The sequence below is a fragment of the Lobosporangium transversale genome (assembly GCF_002105155.1).
Source record: "Lobosporangium transversale strain NRRL 3116 chromosome Unknown BCR41scaffold_30, whole genome shotgun sequence".
NCBI classification, from domain to species: Eukaryota; Fungi; Mortierellomycota; class Mortierellomycetes; order Mortierellales; family Mortierellaceae; genus Lobosporangium; species Lobosporangium transversale.
This window is the reverse complement of record NW_019029008.1, coordinates 224,193-249,237: the sequence shown is the minus strand read 5'-3', so window position 1 is coordinate 249,237 and position 25,045 is coordinate 224,193. Positions and strand designations below refer to the sequence as shown.

General features: G+C 41.5%; 2 protein-coding genes across 2 annotated transcripts; one reads left to right on the top strand and one right to left on the bottom strand.

The window, feature by feature from the left end:
- Window positions 1-4,158: 4,158 nt before the first annotated feature.
- On the top strand, window positions 4,159-7,098 carry BCR41DRAFT_423772 (IPP transferase-domain-containing protein; the record flags this gene model as incomplete). Its single annotated transcript, XM_022030329.1, has 11 exons — window positions 4,159-4,493; window positions 4,641-4,778; window positions 4,927-5,202; window positions 5,337-5,413; window positions 5,512-5,596; window positions 5,712-5,796; window positions 5,917-5,982; window positions 6,081-6,236; window positions 6,324-6,377; window positions 6,478-6,562; window positions 6,669-7,098. Exons 1-11 carry the CDS (start codon window positions 4,185-4,187, stop codon window positions 7,096-7,098), a joined length of 1,761 nt encoding a protein of 586 aa, XP_021879363.1. The 5' UTR covers window positions 4,159-4,184.
- Window positions 7,099-15,257: 8,159 nt separating this feature from the next.
- On the bottom strand, window positions 15,258-24,913 carry BCR41DRAFT_324938 (hypothetical protein). Its single transcript, XM_022021564.1, has 13 exons — window positions 23,744-24,913; window positions 23,351-23,587; window positions 22,902-23,210; window positions 22,405-22,728; window positions 21,520-22,298; window positions 21,303-21,416; window positions 20,686-21,213; window positions 20,369-20,569; window positions 19,992-20,261; window positions 19,752-19,877; window positions 19,115-19,624; window positions 17,069-18,990; window positions 15,258-16,967 (listed from the first exon to the last, which is right to left on the bottom strand). The coding sequence occupies exons 1-13, from the start codon at window positions 24,717-24,719 to the stop codon at window positions 15,347-15,349; spliced, it is 7,917 nt and encodes a 2,638-aa protein (XP_021879362.1). The 5' UTR covers window positions 24,720-24,913; the 3' UTR covers window positions 15,258-15,346.
- Window positions 24,914-25,045: the final 132 nt, after the last annotated feature.

Here is a 25,045-nt window from a genome sequence, read left to right as displayed (position 1 = left end):
CGAAGGGAAACCGATCAGATTCGAAAGGAAACCGATCAAAGTCGAATGGAAGTGATGATACCATTTTCCTCTACTTTCTGGTACCAGGATACATATATGACAATTTTAAGGCTCAGAGGTTTGTTATAAACGATGATCAGGATACCAAGACAATACCTGGATGCTTGAAACATGTAAGACAGCGTGTCATAAAAATCGACATCAATGTTGTATATTCAGGCGGTACGAACCTGAAGAATTAAATCGAATACCAATTAAGTGGATGAAATTTGTCATGTAAAAGAAAAGCATTATACCTGTTCCTTGAGGGTTTTTTACAATAGTACATCCTTTATGAATGAAGCCATCATTATCCACTTACCTTTTAGACGAATAGATAGTGTGGTTTAATCAGTCCTCCCTTCTACTGGGGCATTTAGGACTTTATAAAGCTTCCTGTGATCATCATGCGATCTTGTGTGCAAGAAAGGGCGGAATTTTGTGATACTATTACCAAAGAGTTTTGTAAGAACGGATAGAAATGAAGGATCCTGTGGAGAACCCAGTGAGAGTCTGATGATGAGACCCAAAATCATATTATTATCACCAGGACAGCTGGCATAGGAAATTATCCTTTCTCATATGCTTTGTCATCTGGATGCTTGCCATCCCGTGCACGCACCATGGGGCTAAAACGACATTTATGTCTTTAGAGCGGAGCTGTCATCCTAGCTCCCGGTAAACGTTCTGGAGCCCTAGATGATGATAATTGATGGGTCTTCCGCAAGTGGCAACCTGTGACCAATGGGATCATATTAATTGTATGTTCGGCCAATTTAGTATCAATATGTGAAGGCGGTGCGTCTTGAATCTCTAGGCGCCCAGGAACATGGAATAAAAAAACACCAAGAATTTGGCCAAGGCTGCCACGCGCTTGACCAGTAAAATGTGATACAATATTGGATTGTGTCGTCAATATATTAATAGTTCTCGGTATATTAATGCTACATGCTGTTGAGGGTATCAATCTCGCCAGAATCATTCCCTCTCACATCAATTACCTTGGGAGCTATGCTAGACGGATGGGAGATTAGGAGGAAAAGGTTCTTGATGTCTGGGATATCCACGCTTGTTTATAATCTCACCAAATGTTCTGTGCCTTGTGATCATAGGCGGTTAATTGTAGTTTGGTTTTCGTGAACCCCTTGAAGAACATAAACAAAAATGCAATTTACCCTTTTTACTGACTTGTGTATCTCAAATACTCATAGTCAATAAACGGTTTAACAGCAATGAGAAAGAATTTTATTCTAAGGATTGGTCTGAGTTTACCAAGGCATATATTTATGGCAACGTTAAATTACCAGTAACAGACGGCACAATGTCAGGCTTCCCAGATGCTTGGCGTCGATTTCACTCAGGAAAAGAGAGGCGACACATAGATCGCCACTCCTATTCTTTGACCTTCCTGGTTTGGATGGCTCTTATATGAACTGCGATCCTAATAACAAGGCAAAAGAGATTCTTGCACATATTTCGTCGTATAGTCTCAGCTTTTGCCTACTTTTTGGAGCATCTGGCTGTGGAAAGACTCGAACAGTCATGGACACACTCTCCCAAAACTGAGGATTTTGTTTCAATGCTGGTCAAGATGATCGCGGATCAGATGATGTCTGGTCTTTGATTACTTCTGTCAATCTTGGGGCTGGTGTTAACTTATCGGTAAACACTAATATTGCTATGTCGACCACTACCTGCCTGCTCCTTGTTCGTGTGTCTATCTTGTTATATTGTTTGAGTTTGTCCGAAGGTAGAATGACGCCTAGCCAATGGATGCTACTGTAAGTGTGTCCACAGGTCCTTGGAGAAGTTCATTGAGGAAACTCGGTTCCATCCAGGACACTTCAAGACACTTGTACGATATTTGGAGAAACAAAGTTCCTCAAGCTCTGCATCAAAGCTGAAAGACCATTTTAATGATCAAGCAATCGAGATGCTATATGCTTGGTCCTGTGGTCGTTTCCGTCCAATGATCACTATAATAGAAAACGTCATTGGGTGTGCCGATGCAGGCCTTTGGAAGCAAGAAATCAAGGACCTGGTGTCGTCGCTCACTGATCCAGGATATAAAGAATCTGGTAACCTATGCCATGAGTAATCTAGAATTCTGGAGTGTATTAACAAAGGGGATGCAGGAATTAAAAGCAGTGTCGACATCAGGGAAACCTTCGGTCGAGCCGTAAAGAATGGATTACTATATGGTAAAGACTTGATATTGGAGTACAAAGAGCTTGTTCCGGTCGAGGCTTCGTTTGCTCGAATTGTCGTTAATCAAAGGAAGAAGGAGTTTACAATTATCGTTGAGCCAATTGCATTTATAGCAGCAATTAACTTGTTTGAAGTGGATGACCCTGGATTGTGTAAATTGGTTAATAGTGTGTTGTTAGACGCCCCTACGTCTGGCACAAAGGGCACACATTTTGAGTATTTCAGTCCCGCTTTGTTAATTCCAATCTTCCAGAACTATAACAATGAACGAATTCTTGGATACTCACTGTAACAAAGACTCAATACATGAATCCAAGTTAATCTCGCTTTTTTTTTTTTGTTTCTAAGAGAGAACCCGTCTGGACCAGATATCGTCTTTGTACTGGAATCGGAGGGTAAATATTACCCCGTTTCCATACAGTCAAAAATCGGCGATAAGGTCAAGAATTAAGGACATAATACAACTTGCCATAACTGCATCAAGGAACACCTCTCATCACCGTCCTCTCTACCCGGCTTTTGCTCGAATGACATATCCCTGTTGCTGTTGTTTAGGCCTTATCACGTTGCCTTATCACGTTGCATTATCATGTTGTCTTATCATGTTGTCTTATCACGAATAGGGTGATTATTCAGTAGCTAAAGTCAAAGAAGTTCCTGCCATCAAAGACAAACGAATAGAAACGACGTGCTTAAAATTAGCTGGTTGAACTTCCTTGAAAGCGCAAGGGAGTCCCTCGAGAAGTCAGAGTTGACTCGAGTTATGGAGGATGAGGGAGAAGGAAGCAAGCGCAAAGAACCACAGGCAAGGAGGACATCAAAGAGAATTGTCGATAAAGCTCAAGCTATGGAGAATAAGGAAGAGTTGAGCAAACCCAGCGGATGAAATAAAAGAAAAAATGAGTTGACTCAAGCGGAGGACGACAAGCGCAATAGGTCAAGCAGGGATAAAAGACCAAGGAAAAAGGAGCGATCGTTTCTTTTACTTCTTTTTACGCCATTGTTTATGACAATGGCATAGACGCAATTTTTGTAATATAAGACTAATAAATTAAAATATCGCTATTCAGAAAACCTGAGCAAGGAGAAGTGAGCACGCCAAGCGGATTGCCGCAGCTGCATTATCGGAATTTTTTCAAGCAGTGGCAAGTTGTTTCTACTGTCTATCCCTATCTTTCCACCTATTAGTTTTGTGTTGGGGCCCAACAAGCCATTCCAGGTCACATCAGAGGAGCATCCGATCAAGCAAGCATTCAAGGAGATGATTGGTAATATTACTGGATCCTGCTTGAAGAGAAACCGATCAAATCTCGGAGAAAAGTGACAATATCACATTCCCCTGTTTCATGGTTCCAGGCGACATACACGTCAAGCTTAAGGCTCAGAAGCTCGTTATCAACAATGGTCAGAATGCCAAGGCAGTACCTTGATATTTAAAACATGTGGGACAGCGTATCATAAAAACTGATATCAATACCGCATATGCAGGAGGATCGTCGAGGTTCGAGCATGAAGAAAAGAGTCGAATGTCAATCAAGTGAAAGGAATTTTGCCTTGTAATGAAAATATCATATCTATTGAGTATTTTTACAATAATTCATCCTTTATGAACGAAGCCTTCATTATCCACTTACCCTTTAGACAAACGGGATGGCGCTGGTGACGAGCCTAGTAGACTGGCAAGGCAATTGACAATTGACAAACCATGTGCACTATACACAAAACCTTAGATAACTCCTTAAATAAAAGACATCTATTGAGCATGAGAATCTCAGAGCCAAAGCCAAAGCGTAGAACTGAGGGCAGAAAGCTTTACATCCAGGTCAGCTTTACTGATTGATTTGTCACGTGCCTTTTTTTTTTTTTTTTTTTGTTCAACAATCTGTAAATCATGCCACGCATTTGGTCATAAATGATTTAGACAGACTCTTTTACACATGCATCATTGGCGAACTGCGACACAAAAGATATTGCAATTTGCCTACTGCTCACCATTAAAACCCAGAAGCACGCTAGACAACATCCAGAAATTAGTTCATTGTGGAGCGAGAACCGCTGCAGTGAATAAGGTGCAAAGGACAATAAGATATAATAGTGGTAGCGCGACTGGGCAATACACAGGAAAACAGGATATGGAACCGGGAGTGATAGCGGTCATTGGGACCACAGGTGTTGGGAAATCAAATCTGTCTATTCAACTCGCCAAAGAACTTGATGGAGAAGTTATCAATGCTGATGCCTTACAGGTACTATATCACAGTAGTATGAATAAAGAAGAATAAGAAAAAAATAAAGATCACTTTTATTATTCTCAGCAATTCCTTAGTGCTTTAAATTTTAACAAAATATATAAAAAAAAACTAACATGTTTGTCCTGCATTATGTACAAACAGGTCTATAAGGGACTGGATATCATCACTAATAAGATGCCCATAGAGGAACGCGAGAATATTGTTCATCATTTGATAGATTTCCTCCCAATGGATCGCGAGTACTCAGTTTTGGATTTTAAAGCCGATGCTCTTGACTTGGTATAGAAATAATTGATTTGAATGACTTTCCCTTGGCCGCATACATTTAACTATCCAAGAAATGAAGAAAAAGAAGAAAAATGAAAGGTTTTGAACTCAATTAACTCTCTCTCTCTCTCTCTTTTTTTATCCACACCCAATAACTAAGATCAAACAAATTCATGGCCGGAAGCACATACCTGTAATCGTCGGAGGCACACATTATTACATTCAGTCCCTTCTTTGGCGTGACACGCTTTTGGATACTAAAAAGAATCCTGGCATGTTATCAGAAGCAGAGCAACAAGAGCAGATCAGTATTCATGAGAAATTCCTAAAAGAGTCTGATACCCTAACATTATATAAGAAGCTACAGGAAGTAGATCCTATTATGGCAAATAAGTGGCATGAAAATGACAGGAGAAAGATCACCCGATCATTGCAGGTAAGAGGTTTTTTTATTTGTTTATTTACTCTTCTGTTTCTCATCATAGCGTTTATCGCGTTTGGGAGCTAACTAAAGGGGTTTCATTGTACTCTCTTGACGCGAAAAAAAAAAAAAAAAAAAAAAAAAAAAAGGTGTATTTCGAAACTGGGCAGAGCCAGAGCGATCTGATAAAGAAGCAACATACAGTGCCAGATAATGAAAGACTGAGGTATAAAAAAAAATGCAACTAAATGCTATAGCTGAATAGGTGCCTGTTTAAAAACTAAAAAAAAAAAAAAAAAAAAAAAAAAAAAAATGCTATTTTAGGATGCCGTCATGTATATTTTGGGTTTATTCCACACAGGATGTCCTTAACGCGCGTTTGGATGCAAGAGTTGACGCTATGGTCAAGGTGCTTTAAACAATTCGACAATTAATAATGTGTTCTTATCAAACTGTATATGGTGCGTTGGCTATATCTAATCTTTTTTTTTTTTTTTTTTTTTTTTTTGCTCGATCGACATTAGGGTGGTCTTTTCGAAGAGATTAAAGGTATGCGAGCGAATGTCGGTCCAGATACTGACTACGAGCGCGGGATATGGCAAGCCATCGGTAAAATTTGGATTTATATTAACGAATACTCAACATTGTAAATGTCGCTTCATTATCACACTGCAGACGCGGACGACTTTATTGACAGCTCTGTACCCTAATATTTAATGTGATACACAGGCTATAAAGAATTTGACTCGTATTTCACAGCTGTGGAAGAAGCAATAAGAGACAATCGACCAACAGGTAAATAAAAAAGGAGAGAAATGAGTTTTTATTATTTTAGTCCTATCCTCATTATCATGTTCACATGTATATGGCTCTAACTCTCGCTCTCTGCACAGATACAAATGAATTAGAGACGCTAAAAGCAGAGTGCACAGAGACTATGAAAACGCGCACAAGGCAGTATGCTAAGCGACAGGTCCTTTGGATCCGGAATAAGCTGCTCCCACTCTGTCGTGAAAAAGATGTCAAGCTATTTCTGCTTGATGCAACCTGTAAGTACAACGATCCATATATTGCTTGAGTGGCATCTGCTGATTGCCCCGCATGATAAACCAATATCAATGATTTTTTTTTATTAGCACTGGATACTTGGAAAGAGAATGTCGAGAACGTTGCTGTTAAAATAGCAAAAGGTAAGTGTGATTGGCTAAGTGTTTTTCAATTTTGGTTCAAAGCTTTTTTTATTGATGCATTCTTATACACTTATACACAATGACACTATGATCTAATTAGATTTCTTCGCTGGAAACAGTCTTCCAGCTCCTGAAAGCCTTAATTCTTATGCCAAAGAGATGCTCACAGTACAGCGTGACCTTGAGTAAGCAGAGCCAAATAAGAAATGATCCAAGTCTTCACCACCATTGATATTTAGCTGGCCTTACAACAACCAACATTTGCATCTTCCTCTCGTCTTTCATTGATAGTGTTGTAGCAGCGTTGGAGTCATGGGAAAAGAGGGAGTGTACTATTTGCACGGAGATGCAGCGGATTATGCATGACAAGTACGCGCCTCAAGGATCTGTAGAGCCGATCCCACCTGTCATTATCCACGGCCCTACTAGCTGGGAGCAACATCTCCGATCTAAGCAGCATCGAAAGATGAGGACTTGTAAGGCAGAAATGGAGCGCGACGGCCCCAATTGGTGGTATTTCAAAGCGCAAGAGTACAAGAAGCGAAAACGGGAAGGGACCCTTAACAGCGAGGCCGAGACAGTTGCGTTTAACCATAGCAATGACAATGCCGATAATAATGAAAGCAATAGCGGCCATAACAGTAGCGATAGTGAGGGCAGTGACAACCCAAGAAAAATGCGGCGGACTGATATAGCCATAGAGGCAGCTGAACCCGTGTAAAAGAAAGAAATAAAAATAAAAATAAAATAAAAAATGTGTTTCCTCCATCGGTGAAAAGAGATATTATCAAGGCGCTTGTTGCCTTGCAAATACATCATTCTGATGCGGTTAATGATGTGAATTAACTGTTTGCACGCAACTTTCGGCAGCAGCCATTGACTGCTTTTTGTACGCTAGATAGGTATTAAAATAAGGATACCATAGTACAACAGTTGGCTTGATCGTTTATCCTGTCCTCGCGCCATTGGGGTAAAATAAAGTGGAATAAGGAAGTAATCCGAATGTCACATGTTTCAATAGAGGGTTTGAGATTGCAGTGTGCGGTGTTGGTTGAAAATAAATAGAACCAATTCAAAGCTTCACGGGGTCCCTGGCTCGGGGCTAGCATGGAGCCCTGCAGTTCCTCCTTTCCCTCATTCTCTTACAGCTTCGCACGCTGATAATTTTTGTAGATGGGGTCCCAGATATGTTTGAAAATGTAAAGTCGAATAGAGCATCCATTTATAGTTTGCGAAAGAACAATTTATCATACTCTATCCCTCCCTTCCCCCCCCCCCCTTTACCACCCACAGCTCAAACATACTCCTTCACCCCACGGCACATACAAAGAGAGGATGCGATCCAGGTACTTAATGGCAGAGGGGCACAGTAAGAGTGAGGCCGACATCCTGACAAGCAACGACAACGAATATTCAATTCAGATGATTTTGGTACAGTCCACGAATGTAATACAGAAGGGAATCAAAGTATGCTGGACTAGAATTGTGTCCAGATGGATAGATTCAAATCAATCAAGCAGCTTTATTTCCTACCGTCAGGTACAACCGGTACAAGATAGAATAAGACTACAAAATCAACATGTACAGCAACTAAAGCCATGAAATCACGTTCTTTTATACAAAAAAAAAAAAAAAAAAAAAAAAAATTGATTTTCAAGAGTTCAGTTCAAAAGCGCCTCACGTTGAAATCGATCCATGACCATAAGACGCTAAAGCAGCTGGCGAATAAGTCTAGTTGGCTGGCTCAAAACTCCACTCTGATTCAGGCCTTCGCTGCATCACAACAACGCGAGGTGGGTAAATAAGCAGCATGGACAAATCGAGATTCGTCTTATCAGAGCCACTAGGGTGAGGTGAGTAGGGAAATGTTTGGTTTAAAAGGAGGTGGCGAAGACTTTGATGAGTTTTGAGAGAAGTAGTAGGGCGATTATGGGCTTTTTATACAATTTCTTGCCCAACGAAGAACTCTAAATAGATGATCCTTTGTTGCGCTGAGATCCCAAAAAAAAAAAAAAAAAAAAAATGAAAAAAAGGCTCTTTGACTCCCTGCTAGAAATAAGGTTTCACGTAAGGAAAACGGAATATTTTATTTCAGAGATGCAAGAGTATCTTTTTCTGCTAATTGCTAGTAGAAGTCTCCTTCATAACGCCAAAAGTGCCTGCTAAAAAAAAAGAATTTAAGTGACATCGAGACTGGGTTTAGGATATTCAAACTTTGAAGGAAAACCTCATTGAGATCCATGAAAAGCCTACTATATGGAAAACAGAACCCTATCCTGTCCTACTGACTGACAATTGCGGCCACTGAAATTGGCTGGCTGGCACCTGTTCCTCTAGCACTTCCTTTATTAGAGTATACATCTGTGTTTTCAGCAAAATACACGTGCCCCCTTCAATACAAAACAATGCTATTATTTGCAGGGAATAGAAAAAGTCCCCTATTACCCTGGGTTCCTTGTTACAATCTCAGCACGAAAAATATTACCATTAATAAACTTGCATGGAAAATCAACCAAACTCCCTCACTTTGCGTTTGTACTCCAGGCTATGATGGTTGGGCTTGAACGAATGTCAAGGTACTCTAGCTTCTCATGCACTCACAGTACCTTGGGGATGAATAAATTCTAAAACATATTCATGACCACTTGATTTCATACTTTAAACCTCAGTATTTATCCAGCAAGTTGTCATTCCAATGGATGCTTTTTCAAGCTTTTATGAGTTATCAAGACAGTGGGCATTTTAATTCACATCGTTCAGATGAGTTTCAACCGCCCTTTTACTGTACTATCAAACGTCATGATTAGCAGGCATTTGTGAGACTTAAGATTTTTACTCTTTTTATTTAACGAAGATCGCTGGATTATAGTAAACACATCTTTCTTTCGTTCTTGCTACACACTATGGTCCTGGGGTATTTCACCAAGTTCTGAGATGAAGATCTTATGATGCAGACAGATCAAGTAGTATCTATTGCAGTCAACTGAGAGATTGATTGATTGTCCATTTCTATTGGGTATATAGCTTGTATGATAGGTGTATAGCCCACATGAATGGTAATGAGCCGAGATTCACTACGCTGATGATGAGTGTAGTAGCATGGGCTTCTTATTCTGAGGAGGAGCCGAACGGACTTCTGAAATTGCTCCGCCCAATCTCAGTGAGATTCAGAGGCTGGTTGGACTTTAGAATATATATATATATATATATATATATACGTATATATACTCTGAATTGAACCGCACATTGCATCCTTAATTTTATCCATTGCTGTTTTGTTAAACGACGATATATATAAATGTTGTAGCTTCCAAGGTAAAGGCTAGGGTTAGTCTGAATGAAATGATAAATGCACAGTTTTATCCAGACAAAGATTGAATATCCGATATAGGCAGGAAAAAGAAGGAAAAAAAAAAAAATGGAAGCACGGAAGCTGCTGCGATATCACCTCCTCAACTTGACCGAGCTCTGAGGTTGCTTCAGTGGTATATAGATAGTATGTGGAATATAGTATATATATGATATAGAGCCTCATTTCCACACTGACAGCTCTAATTAGCTTCACTTGAATAAAGCATCCCCCTAATCAATACCTTGGATTCTTACTTTTGGGTCTTTCAATTTTGACATTTCATGTAGTGATAGATGTAGAGAGAGAGACTGTGTGTGTGTGTGTGTGTGAATGAATGGGTGAGAGAGAGGAGCCACTGACATCGATTTCCGTCAAGTGAAGTAAAGGCGACTGCACCGCTTGGTATGATGAGGTATTTGTCTACCAGAGTGGGTATCAGCCTCCAGGACTATTAGCTTGAATAAGAAAAAAGCTGCTGTGTGATCTGCATGCGCAAGAGTCCCGATAGCCACACACTGCGTGGCTTGCTGCATTACGCAACCAATTTCCTTTGATGTTTGATTGATTACATAATCAAATAAAATAAAAAAACAAATGCATCCTATCCGTTTTTACGTGACAATGATCAAGAAAATGGCATGTGATTGATTTTCTCACGGTCTTGAATTAAGGAACTCAACTTCCTTTTTCGTTTATTCCAAGCCTTCGTTCATCACCTTTCCTTTCCTTTCCTTTCCTCTCCTTTCCTTTCCTTTCCTTTCCTTTCCTTTCCTTTCCTTTCCTTTCCTTTCCTTTTGCCTTACTCGTTTTTCATTTTCTCCCAGCATTTCAACCATACTCAGTCTTACTTATCTTTATTAACAATGGTCGCCACAAGGAGTTCAACACAAAAAAACATAGCTGCAAATGATTCCACAAGGAGCCAAGCACAAATAAAAATGACTGCAAATAAGCCTGAGGATGCCTCCACACTCAATAAACGAAAAAGAGAAAACCAACACCCACAACGAAAAAAGCGCGCCATCTCACCGCTGCTGGAGCTGAACTGCGTTATCGATCCAAGCATGAGTAGCACAGGCCGCCCTGATGCTCTTATGGATGCGATAACAGAAGCAGGGCTTGTAACGAAAGGGATAGTGAATGGTTACCCTGCCATCTCGCCTCTCAACTCAAAAGAGAGGATCAAGGTGCTTTCGTACATGGGGGAGGCATCAGTAGATAGTGATTACTACAACATTAGTGACGTGGCTCGTGAGCTCCGAAATTCTGGTGAAGGTATCAAGGATTCCAAAATATTGACTGCCCCTGAGGGTCGTACCTTCCCTATTGTTAATACACGGCATCTTTATATCAGAGAAGAATATAAAGAGCTTTATGACCATATTACAGCCGAACTCAGTACCCCTTATGAAGTATCTCGTTTGAATCGACTCTTTGTCACTGGAACACCTGGAATTGGGAAGTCAGCCTTTTTGGTCTATTTTGCCATCCGCCTCCTTGCCGAACACGATGAGGAAAACCCACCGATTATTATTTTCCAAGAGAAGAAGAGTACTAGATGCTATGCTTATGGAGGAACAACTTGCCAAAGTTATGGAAATATAGAAACGTTCAAAAAATTCCTTGATCAACCTGAAACGTGGTACTTAGTTGATAGTGGTGACAATCCTCAACCAGATCAAGCCAGGACGATATTTACGGCATCACCAAGAGCTCTCAGTGAACAGTACGGTGAATTCGTCAGGGGTACTACACTATCTAGCTACTATCACATGTCACTCTGGAGTTTGGACGAGCTTAAGGAATGTAGAGCCAATGTAGAGGATTATCATTCAGTGGATCAAGAATTTTTGGAGGAGCTTTTTTGCAACTTGGGGGGTGTGCCGAGACAGGTCCTACAGGGTCCATCTGATGTACTATCTGAATATCAAGAAGATATTGACTGTGCTAGGAAAGCTGCGTTTCAGTGTGTCAATGCTGCCATTGGCCTACTCAAGTTCCCAAGAAATCTTTCAAACCTCTTTATTCCAGGAGATAAAGCGGGTAGTCATTTACTCCATAGAGTCCCCACTTCTGACCACCTCCGCTTCCACCTGGTATGGGCATCTCCTTATGTTCGATCACGTATCATCATGGAATTACAAGATCAGACTTGGATCGACGAGTTGAAGCGACTTGCCAAAGCTGGCAGTGAAATAAAAAAAGGACCTTCGTTTGAACTCTATGTTCACTATTTAATTCGATGTGGTGGACTTCGGTTTCCATTTAAGGATCTTCAGTCAGACGAAACAGGATTCTTTGATCTTCCGAGGGACTCGGAAGTATTATTTACCAAGACTGCAGCAGATTTTTCAACATTCTCCAAAACAACAGACAAGTTGTTTCTACCATCTTTACCCAACTTTCCGTGCATCGATTTTGCATTGGGACCCAACAAGCTATTTCAGGTCACAGTATCAGAGAATCATCCGATCAAGCAAGCACCATTTAAGGATATAATTGATTATATTACTGGACCCTGCTCGAAGGGAAACCGATCAAAGTCGAATGGAAGTGATGATACCATTTTCCTCTACTTTGTGGTACCAGGATACATATATGACAATTTTAAGGCTCAAAGGTTTGTTACCAACGATGGTCAGGATGCCAAGGCAATACCTGAATGCTTGAAACATGTAAGACAGCGTGTCATAAAAATCGACATCGATGCTGCATATTCAGTAGGAGCAGCCGGTACGAATCTGAAGAATTAAATCGAATACCAATCAAGTGGATGAAATTTGTGTTGTAAAAGAAAAGCATTATACCTGTTCCTTGAGGGTTTTTTTACAATAGTACATCCTTTATGAATGAAGCCATCATTATCCACTTACCCTTTAGACAAAGGGGATGGCGCCTTTTAATCGGTCCTACACACACACTTATTGAGGGCCTGTCATAACTGTTGTTGCATATTTGGTTTAACTGCATATTTGATCACACGAACAAAAGGATAAATGCAGCCCACATAAATAGGATCTTAATTTTATATATAGAAAATGAATGAATAAATACTCGGATAATGTGGTGCTTGCAATGGTTTAACTTAATTGACATTGTTTACACATGATCTCTGTCACTCCACTCAGGAAATTAAAACAAAACCTGTGAAGAAAAAATAAACCTCAACGCGCAGATTGTTACTTTTGCCAGAGGAAAATGTCCCACGATATAGTAAAAACCTCTGTGATACTCTTATGAGCGTTATGATCCCATTCTCTTGGATCGTGTTATTCGTCTATTTTCCGAGTTGGCTTTATCAGATAGTTGTATCTTTTTTTGACTTATTAACCTCTGATGTTCTTCATGATGCATCGTACTGGAATTTTTTCAATTAAAAAAGAGACCTCCACCAAAGTATCAAGTTTGTTCCCAGCCTGAGAGAGAAGTGTCTGCAAGAGCAAGCCACATTTGCCTTTCAGCACGTGCATGTGCATATGAACTTCGTCCTCAGGCTGGTGACCATATCATTATTCTTGTCTCATCGACCATGGAGAATACATCCTATCCGTAACTCTTCTCGCCACCCGCAACAGTTGCGTGAGAAAGGCAAAGCGTTAGGTGCCGGGGCTATCCTTCGGGAAAGCCACAAGTTGTGAAGGAAGGCTTTCCCGATTCTATCGGGTGCATCAGCGGGAAGAAATACTGAGATGTTTTATGGATTCGAGGTCAAAGAGATCAAAGGATGTTCTTATTATTGTCACCAGCCTAGAGTCTTTTGTTCTGACCTTAGGGATAAAGATGAAAGTGTCTTTGAATGTACTCCCAAGCCTCAGTACGAATACCCATCAAACACTTCTAGATATTTCTAAAACTACCTTTATTGCAGTATATATAGTCGATTCTAGATAAGAAGAACAATAGCTTAATTCAAGTATCCTAAAACCCTTACAGTATGGCTTATCGAAGACCTGTGTCCCCCCATGCAAGACTATTGCAGCAAACAAAATTGAAAGCAAGGAAATCAATTTTTGTGTTGCTAAAGGCCGTATCAGGATCGATAACTGCATCGGGACTTCAAGATCCCGATGCAGGGTCAAAGCACATGTGCTCCAGGCAAACAGCTATGCAAACATTTTGGAATATTGTGCGGTCTCAAGGGCTTTGTGTCAAAACAGAATCAACTCACAGAAAAAGGAAGATGTATTGAAGGTTTGCAAATGACAAATGTTGATCCTTGTCGCAACAAGAATAGGCTTGTCAACGTCATGGGCGAAGACGACGCCGATTATTTCGGTCACCATCGTTCTCCTCGAACTTTGATTGTTACGAAACCGAAAATGAAAAGATTTCTATTCTGAAAGCTGTGATCATAGGCAGAGGATTGTTCACGAGATTTTTTTTCTGGACATTAGTCATTCTAACTGCAATGGTTCCCGTGCTTGAAGAAAAACCTAAAAAAAAAAAAAAAAAAAAAAGTGATTGAAAATGATTTTGCGTTTGGAATGTTTCCGCCAAGAACCCATGGGCCCAGTTCTTGAATTGAAGCTATATGGAAGTTGAATGGGACACGTTATAAGAGTAAGTTTATGAAACTCCATATGAAAAAAGATGTATGTGAGGATAATATGAGAGGAATTTATTCCCTCCTCCTTGCGGTATCTGGCCACATAATCCAGTCATCCTTCATGTCATACAACGCTTGCAAAAACACGACCGGCATAAAGCGCTGTCGCCCCAATACTGATTCCAATGATTGCTTGCATCTTTGAAACACTCACTCCAGTGCCATTTACGCCAAGCCGGGTCAGGGCAACTGCCAATTGCCAAGGCTTGAGGATACATTGAAGAGTTGCACGAAATAGCGTGGTTTTCAATTATCTCCAGAAGAGCTAAGAAATCCGTTCGTGTTGTCTTGAACATCGAACGAAACTCACTCTCTGGAAAATTAGGGAGTCTTTCTAAAGGGACATGATTAAGTCATTTTCTTATCACACATTTACAGGAATGAACCGCGAATCTAATAAAAAGTCATACAATTCCTTCAATCCTTCAAGATCATTACTTGTACTATCACTCTCAGCAAGAGTGAGAAGAAGGGCATGTTCCAATGCCTCAGGGTTTTTTGGAGCTCAGAAACAAGTGGCATTGTTGGAACAAGTTTTGGTTTGCGTTCAAAGGGATGGAGGGAATGTTTGGAGAACTAAAGGTGAAAGGGGCAAAAGGTTGTGACAAAAAAAAAAAAAAAAAAAATACGCCATCAAACATAAAAATATAAATGCTAAATTTGAGTCATTAAGAACATTGATAAGGCCAGGATCGGAAGGGATTCAATGGAAACTATCCTGATCAGATTCGTCTATTAGCAGCATTTATTTTATTAAACAACAAGGTATAACGGTCCTTATTGTTGGAAAGGAGGGGATAACAGCAATATTTGAACGGCTGCCATGGGACATCCATAGGAGATTACTACCTTATGATTAAGAAGTAAGCATTAGATTTTTTTTTTTTTTTTTTTTTTTTTTTTTACAATAGAAAAATAAAAAGCAAAGTAAAGAAAGCACAAATTATTAAGAAGTAAGGTAATTAAAAAAAAGAGTAAAAGTAAAAAAGTAAGGCTTTTTCAATCCTTCCATTAATATTTCCTGGACTGATTTTGAGAGTGCTGTAATGTGGAGTATCCAAACACTTGTTCCATAAACTGCTGGAACGTCCACTTCTCCACCTTATGCCGCTTTACAATCTGCTCAATTGCCGACAACCGTTGCTTGAATGGATGTGCACTATGAGTCATGGCTAACATAGAGGCAGAGAATGTTGATGACATTGTCGTATTAGCATTGGTGTTGGTAGACCCCGACACACCTTGCTGACCTGTTAATGAGGATGGTTGCTGCTGAGGTTGCGCCAATATGCTGGTGAGCGTCGTCATTGATCCTCCTGCTCCTCCTGTTGATGACCCAATAGCACCATACATAGACAAACTATTGATGCCTGACTGCGAGCCATTATTATTGTTAGCCGCTCCACTCGCTTGGCTTCCTTGGTCTTGGTTAGATGATCCGCTGTTGTTCCGACTAACTCCGTCATTAATACTTCCAGAATTACTAACAAGTGATGATACAGACGCTGCTTTGGGTCCACTTCCAACATTTCCCAGAGTACTGGTACTGGCACTGGCTGTCAGATGACCACCTGCTACCAGAGTGTCGCTAATTGTTCCAGAACTAGGACTTGTGCCCGAGACAGGCGTGACAGTTACTGCGGCCAGCAAGTTCGTTGATGACCCAGTCATGGCCCCTGCACCACTACTTGACGAAACTCCAACCGTATTCTGGGCACCCCCAACCGCAGTCCCACTTCCGCTGCCGTGTTGCACAGAAGGGGTTCCCACATGAGTAAAAGGGCTCGAAAGATAATACTGATGTCCATGTATTGCTGCATTAATCTGCGAACTTGAAATGGGTTGTGAATGGTACCCACGCTGACCTGACACACTTACCCCACTGGGGCCAGAACCTATACCTCCAGTATTTCCGAAACTCGTGTTGTTGTTATTGACTCCTGAATTTGATCCGACTGCACTTCCAAAGGTACTTCCAGGCCCTGTATATGGTGCTGACATAGGCGTTGGAGGGAGCGGTGGTGGCGCTGTAGCCAACCTGGCCGCATGAATTGCAGTCTGGCGAACCAATCGTCCTAATTGAGCCATGGGTACAACCATACCATCGACTAGCGGTCCAAATACTGGGAGATTTGTATCACGGATGACCTCAACAGACACAAGGCCAGAGCCCTCATGTTTGGCGGACGGGCGATGGATTGTCAGCACTCCTTGGTCGACCTGAATATCCGGAATAGGTGTCAATACAATGACTACGTTTCCAAAGTCGCCGCCAATGGTACTACGGTCGTAAGGCCTGGAATGCTCCGACCAAACAATATGGACATGATCATTACCAACATGCCGTTTCTTCTTGACTTGTCTAGGATCATTGGGATCTGTTGGCATCCGAACTACCTCGTGGAAGAGTACCTCGAGCGTTGAAGAGCAGTAGTACATTGCTGTACGCCCGTTAGACCCATTACGTTCCAAGCCGCCCATGTAACCATTATGTTCGGCCAAATCCACTTCCCAGCCCAAATCGTGGACGAATCGGTCATAAGCTGTGCTGCCCTTAGAGTTGTGTAGAATCATCTTTTCACCTTCCTGACCTGCTGCCACATACAGAATAGCGATCTTGAAAGTCTCGCGTCTACATAGTAAAAAAAAAAAAAAAAAAAAAAAAAATGTTTAGTCCTAGTAAAACCACTCGGTTCAATTAACTGCTCAATATTCGTTTAGGTTCCTACATACCCAGATTTCTTGTCAAGGCTTATTAGATCCCTGTTAAGCGATGCGGTTTGGTTTAGTAACACGAAATTATGTTCTTGGAACCTGTCAAAACATAGGAGTCCTAAATGGCTCAGTAACAAACGGCTATGCTGATAACTATCGAGTGGTCGCTCCGGTTCCGGCGGAAGAACAAGTTGAAATGCCTTCGCCATGTTGGTAGCATCCTCCTTGAGCAATCCTGCTGCGAGCACATCCTTTTCATTGCTCTTGAGAGCACCATCTAGTTCTAAGGCCGTGGTGGCACCAGCTTGAAGATCCTGTAGGCTATTTTGGCTGATACGCCGTCCTGAATAGCGCTTCGCACGATTGTAAAGCTCATTATGTGACAAAGGGATGCCATTATCTATTTGTCTTAGTGACACATCCGTATTTCCAGAGTCTTCTTGTTTTATCTGGCTATCCCCTCTTTTGGACTCTGAGCTGGAGTTGATGACCAAGGCCATGAGTGTGTTACTGTGCTCCTCTATGTCATCATCTGTTTGAATTAGGCTGGATCGCAGTTCTAATAACTTGTCGTACCATGCACGTGCCTGTGGATCTGAGATCCGGGTATAATAGTTTTCTTCCTGAACATGTCTGTTCAGCTCGAAATCAATGGTTGATCTCTTGCGACCGCCTGGACTGACAGTGCTGCCATTAAACCCATGGCCATTATTGCTACTGCTATTCATATGGCTGCCTATGCCATTACCAAAATAATTATCAGTATTTCCTGACTCTGTCGATAGAGTCATACCGTTATTGAGTCGATTCAGGGGTGTTTTGCCATCAAACAGACAATCTGGGTGCATATCACCAATATAACATAGGAGTCGATCCAACATATCGCCATCACTTCTAGAAGACGCGCCTCCATCCCAGAGCAAAGACTCAAGGCTAGGAGGATGGTACGCTTCTGGAGAGGTAGCGGCAGAAGAAGGTATGATCGATGCAGAATTGCTGACTCGTGATGCACTATGGACTTCATCTTCACGTATCTTGATCCCTTCACGCCAAACCAACTGACTGGCCATTTCCTTCTTGCGTCTCCTTGGACTTGATCCAAATCGTTCACTCAGCCGCGACCCCGTCCGCTGTACAGATCGAGGCCTATTGCTTTCTTCAATCTCAAGCATCTCCTTGTAAAATATTTCAGAGTCCCATGCGTAACGCCCTGTTTCATCTCGAATAATTACGCGAGTTCGATGAAGCCCCATTGGCCCTACTGGAGGGATTTCCTCGAGTGTTATCAAGATCGAGTCATTTAGTGCAAAGATCCTCTGGGTCTCCAGCTCGCTATCCCTCTTGCTGTTAGGGCTGTTATTGTTATTATGTCGGATGCCGTTCAGCTCGCCTTTACCACTTGTCTTATCCAAACCCATGGCTATGGCAGGACGCTCAGATCCAGTATGGGATGAAAAGTTGTTCATGAAATGAATTAAATGTATCAAAGTAGCCTCTGCAGCTTCCTTAACAACCAGCTGTTCTGCCTCGACGTCATATGCAGGTCCAGCGTTGACCATGACGCGATGGTGATGGTGAATTGTCTTCCCAGTGTACTTGAAGCTGGGACCTCGCTTCCGTTGCTGCGATTGCCTTTGGTGATAGTACTGTTGGCTATGCTCGTTTTGCTGATACTGCTGTTTTGCAGCCTGGAGAGCACGTTTTCGATCATTCTCTCCGGTCGAATCAGGTCCACACAAAAGTCCAGTTTCAATTAATTCAAATGCCCACTTGGAGAGTTCTGTCTCTGAGAAGGCTCTGGCTGGAATAACCATAAGCCATTCGATGAGGCAGCGGTAAAAAGTTGCAATCGTTGCTCCACGTCGAGCATCGCTCTGGAATAACTTAAGATGCTCTTGCATTGCACTCAAAAGATGAGAGAGCACCATTTCGAGAATAATCTGAAGGGTAGGTCCAGTGTGTGAAACAATGTAAAATAAATAAATAAAAAATGAATACAATCATTGCAGGAACTTATTAAACAAAAAACATATCTGCATAAAGTAAGTTTTCCTGAATGCTTACCCAGCCGTTGTCTTCATGATCTTGATACATGCCTGCTAGAGTGGTGATTACTTCAACAGCACTCTGTACAATGCTCGCTTCGGTCCAGTACAAATGATCCAAGACCAATGATAAAAGATCGCTCTCTGCACTGATATCACATGTGGCTAAACTGGAGCTCCACTCATTAATGACTAACATGCCGCATAGTTGAATCAGCATGCTATGTGTGTCCCAGAACTTGGTCAAGGGTTTGACATTGGCTTCCGCCAAAGTCAAATCAAGGACCAGGCGTGTAAATGTCAGTTTATGAGCCAAAAGGTCAGTTGTTTTGTTGGATGAAAGCGAAGCGGACGCATTGTTGTGCAGTGGCCCTTGTTTCTGCTGATCGTCACTATTATCTTTACTGTGTTCATTAGCATTCTGATACCCGAAATCGTAAAACAACATGCTGACAGAACAGAGAATGGCGATAGCCTGCTTCCGGATGAAATGATTAACGCCATCCCGTAAGTGTTCGTCCTTAAGGAGCTATTTCAATTGAAACAAAACAAAACAAAACAAAAAAAAAAAAAAAAAAAAAAAAAAAAAAACTTATCAATAATTAAGTGATTGTAAAACACAATTCATTAAGCAATAACAAGCAGTAATGTTTTACCATTTGACGGATGGCTGTCAAGAAGGGAAGGACAAGGATATGGCTTCCAGGAAGGGACAGTGTGAAAAGCCGACTACTGTTTGCAAGAATCGAATGCACGATCATAGAATCATCAAGTTTCAGTCCCTAATTCATGATTTTTTGACGTTCAAATATGTTACAAGATATGGTTAGTTGTTAATTATTAGGACAGATTTCTTCAAACAGGATCTAAGAACCAAAATCTCATAAATGACGCACCTGAATGACACTGTTATAGAACAACTGATAGTACTCAGGGTCAAAGTCCTGATCGTAACGACGACTCATCATTCGACAGAGTCCACCATAGATGGCAGGCAACCCAACACCACCATCACTGGTGCTGTTAGCCGCCTCAAAGAACCAAGGCGCGAAATCATATAATGGTGGAATCACCGTTGCATCCAGCGGCTGTGAGGTCCTTATCTGATTCAACAAGTCCCAAATATCGAAGAGACATAACATAACTTCTGTTTTGACCAATGGGATCTAAAAGACAGCAATATCAAGAAATTAGCGACCTATCCATTATCGAAAACGCATCAGATCACCCTGCATATAATCATGTTTTTTCGATATTTAATGTAACTATGTACCTGAATTTCGTTGGGGTTCCCAATTGAACAAACGATGTTCTTCCAAACCGACAAAATGTTCTCGGGAGAACGACCTTTCATAGAGATATTGACGAAATCTGGTGCTGCAAAGGTTCCATACAAGGGAGACAGCCGTTCCACGATCGGATCCATATGTAGGCTGTCTGGTCCATGAAATAATAATGAGGGCGTACGGTGGAGCTAAGGCAAAATATTTTCCAACAAAAAAAAATAAATAAATAAATATAAGGGTATGTTCTCTATAGAAGCATGTAATATGCAAAACATGTGTAAAAAAAAAGATTAAAGCAACCCACCTTTTCATCGCTTGTATCCAACACATCACCTAACGTAGAGATATGGGACCCAGCATTATCATATAGGTCTTCATCCTCTACCTCTCCAACATCTACTGCTGTTGCTCTGACACTCGAATGAAACTCACGTCCCACTCCTTGATCCCGATTTGACAAGAAACTATGTCCTAAAAGAGTAGGAGTATATGTTGTTCCACTCGTATTTGTGTTCGGTCCACCTTGCTTCGCAGGGTCATATTGAACACTGTTTGCACGACGAGACGATGCTCGTTCTTGTGCATTCAGGGTCAAGAGTGGATATGCCTGATGGGTATAAGGAATACCTTGAGAGGATAGCAATTCGCCCCCAATTGAGTGACGCATTGGATTTTCAGTCTTGGACGTAAAGTAGCGCGAATGTCGGAATTTGTCAGACATTTTGCGAGCGTGTCGAGTGGCGGAGGCTTGAACAGGACGTGTAGCTTGAGCTTCCAGATCAACTTGATAGACCTCGTTTGAGAGGATATTCGTCAATCGGACCGACCATTTCTATAACATTCATAGATCAAAGATCCGTCAGTAAAAGAAGATACTATATTTCAAACTGCAAGCTGAAGAGCTTTAGGACTTGTACGTACAACCCATTGTGAGACAGTCTGTGAAAATCGCAAACTTTCGGTAACGGTTTTTCTTAATGCAATCCACTGCGCATCCGTCACGTTGGGACATCTCGAATAAGCACACAGCACGGTCTATGGAGACAAGGAAAGTAGGCAATACGTTTAGCCATATAATTCTGTTTACGGAACTCCTTATCAATGTCATCGCAATCTTCTCGATACGATTAGCCAGTACCTCGATAATAAAGGATAGCAATTCATCAATAGACGAGGACATAACAGAGGATAGTTTATCATACATGCTGATAATTCTTCTCTGAATCTCCAAGAGTGATCCTAACAAGATCTCCCAGCTTTTCGCGTCCATCTCTATCTGACAGCGAGCCAAGATTGCTCTAAAAAGGCCGACAATGTCTTTGTAGAGATGAAACAAAGCATCGGAATCCAGTTTGACTTGATTACCAGTCGTTCCAAGCGCCTCAGATGAAGAGTTTGAGCTCAGATCATTAAACGTCACTGGATTCTCTGCAAACACATTTGTCAGCATCTGAAAGTACCGTTGAAGGAAAGAGTTGGAGGTGGAAAAGTGCTCTGTAGGCGACGTAGTAGGAGTCTGTTGTTGTGATCCTGACTGTGATCCTCCCGACTCTTGACTTCCCAGAGAGGCTAGCGAGACGCTCGAAGGAACCTGTGATCTATTTGGGGCGGAGCTTCGTAGAAAAGCTGGGCGCTCTTGCTCACCACTTAGACACCAGACACCCATAATATGGATTGCTCCACGCACAATGTCCTTATACTGTGGATGACCTGCTGGAAGACTAAGACCCTGGCGAACTATCTCATGCATGATTTCGCGATTAGCCTCGGACGAATAGACGATTTTTTTCAGAATGGGGATAGCAGGGGATGTAGGACCCTGCCGTGAGTTGAATTCGTTACTGTCAAGACAGTATTGAATAACAAAGCTAATGATGGTCCTGAGGATTGTTGGGGGGCATGTTTTGTATCCAAATTCTATTCACAGCAGAATGCGGAAGAAAAAAAAAAAAAGATAAGAGACAAGAGTGGTTAATCTTCACTTCATTCGTTGCTTTGCAATTTTTCTTCTCCTTGGAAATACCTTTTTCATCTTTGATGAGCTGTAGGTTTCGAGCACACTCTGGAAACAGCTTGACGAGGTAGTATTTTTTGATGATGTCAAACATGAACCTGGCCGCGGCTAATCCTGCATCTAATCCAAAGCCTACAGCGATACCATCTCCGGTCTTGCCATCTACTTCGAGTGGGTGGTGAGAACTAATAGATTCAAGTTCTCCAGGCGGAGGTGTAGATCCTGCACCCACATAGGCCATGCGGACAATATTTCCCAAAAAGATCTGAAAGAGTTGAATGCTGTCCTGAAACGTAGGCGGGAATGGATTAGGACAAATGGGTGGTCCGTCGGCTAGTAAGTAATATGAAAGTATTAAGGAGGAACCCAAATGTTTTTGTTGAGAACCCACCCTTTGAACTGATAATGAAAGAGTAGTAAAATAATAAAGTAGGCCTACTATTCAAATCTTTAAAAAAAAAAAAAAAAAAAAAAAAATACAGCCGAAGGGATTTTGAAGAACATACACTGCAACAACTCTTGGTTCAGATTCACATAAGTCAGTTCCAAATATTGTGAAACCTGCTTTGCTGCTCTACGTCCTGCGCTTCCGGTGTTGATGTGAGGCAACTTTGTTTGAGATGACATTGCATGATCCACTGATATATCCTCACCATCATACATGAATAAATCAAGTGAAATAGCATTGGAGAATAAGTATATTGCCTCGGGGCATTCAACTGTCTGGTCATTGATCCAAAGAAGAAGTAGGCGGAATCCAAAGATACGAATTCGAGGATGATTTTTGTGGCAAAGTACTTGTGCCAATATGTTGGCTAAAGTTCATATATAAACCATTTCATTTCATTTTTTTTTTTTTTTTTTTTTAACAGTTGAAGTGAAGAAAAAAGGTAAGTGAGCCGGAATATTACGACGACAAACAACAGTAACCTAATTCTATAGGGTGGTTTATTACCAATAGGTCTTTTGTGCCATCCATTCTTTATCTTGTCTGGCAGGTACAGAAAGATGAGGCGAAGTAGGAGTAACGTCTTTTGTATTGCGATCACTTCTTTGCTCTGTAATGTGTTGTTACGATCAGGCCTCTGTTTGAATTTGTTGATCTGGTGCCAAAAAGTATCGTGTGTAACTGCAAAGACTTGATCTGCATGCTCTTGAAAAAACTTTGCCTGGTCAAACTCGAAAGTCACATCTTAATGAATGAAAGAGGGTAATTGCATGGAAATACAGTATTAATAAATTAGCTCCATGTACTCCTTTTCTGAGCACCTATTTTTGTTTTACCCTCAATTAAGTATAACAAAAACTACGTCCACAATGCCATTCGTTTTGTGCTCACTATTTTTACCTAAGAAAGACCAGAGGGATGCGGCACGCGCTTTTGGTTTGGCTTTTTCATCGAAAAACACTTTGGTTTTCTTGAGCGTCTTTTCAACAACTGATGATCCAGTGCTAATTATACTCCCTTTGCCTTCCCTATGTCCAGATTCATGGTAACTGTCACGATAGTTTTGGTTGATTGAGGAAGAAGACGAGCCCACTCCAAAATGAGATGACAACCCCGTATGAAACGCTGTAGCTGTGTGGGGTGGTGCCGCAAATGATCCGGATCCAGATGATTCTTCGGATACATGAGTAATCATCCCGCCTGGATGTGTTTTTCGAGATCGATTCGATCGTCCTGAATTAAAATTAATCTTATTCTCATGCGGAAGAAAACTGCTGGTGCTGTTATTGCCGTTACCGCCGCCACTTATGTTGGAAGAGGCCAGATGCTCCTGACTAGCAGAGGAATGGTAGTTGTAGAGCGAACCTGAATTGGCATGAACAGAGCTGGACAGCCCGAACGTGAAGGATTTATGGCTATCAGGGGTGGAGGGTATGTCAATGACTGTAGACTTGCGCCGTGAAGAAAGTAAAGGGGAAAATGCTTGGGCCCATCGGTTGAGACCTGTGCTTGAGGTCTGGAGTGGGGTGACAGGAGGATGATTACTAGTATGGTGATGACGAGTTGAATGAACCATGCTTTGAGCCGATGAAGAAGTGAAAATAGGAGTAGGAACAATAGTTGTGCCCGCGCTTGTATTCGCACTGGTATTAAGACTCATGGTCGAATTGTTCGCAGGTGTGATGGTGCCTGAAGTGTGTGATGTGGCAAATGAGCTAACGGGAAGCTGAGTCGAAGACTCTGTCAGGGGTAGAGCAACTTTGCTACTATTCCGACTCTGATTGTAGTTCAGTGAGGAGTCGGACCGTTCGCGCACATGGTCGTAGTCATCAAATGGATGTGGGGTGGCGTCAGTTGAGGCATTACCCTGGTCCATGGCCACCAGTGGGACAAATCCAGGTTTAAGAAACTAAAAAATAAGAAAAGGAGAGGGTGATTATGATTTTTTAATGAGATTAGGGTCAATAAAATGGGATAAAAAAAGATAAAGGGATGAGAGGATGAAAAGATGAAAAAGGATGAGAAGGAGAGAGAGGGCGAAAGGATGGATGGAAGAATGAAAGAATGAGATGAAAACAACGATGCAGATTGAAGCATGCTTGTTCCCCTTTCCCCTATTTCTTACTATTGGCTGTGAGAAAAGATGCAGGTTTCAGTTGAATATGTCGTAGATGGTTCTCACTCCACAGGTGCCCCAAGACT

Bases quoted from the DNA above. Each gene is read 5' to 3' on its own strand.
- BCR41DRAFT_324938 (XM_022021564.1), bottom strand. From the start codon at position 24,719: ATGGACCAGGGTAATGCCTCAACTGACGCCACCCCACATCCATTTGAT. The intron at 23,211-23,350 runs GTAATAAACCAC...TATGAACTTTAG, and splicing joins ATGGCACAAAAGACCTATTG to CCAACATATTGGCACAAGTA. The intron at 18,991-19,114 runs GTAAGCATTCAG...CCTACCCTTCAG, and splicing joins ATCATGAAGACAACGGCTGG to ATTATTCTCGAAATGGTGCT.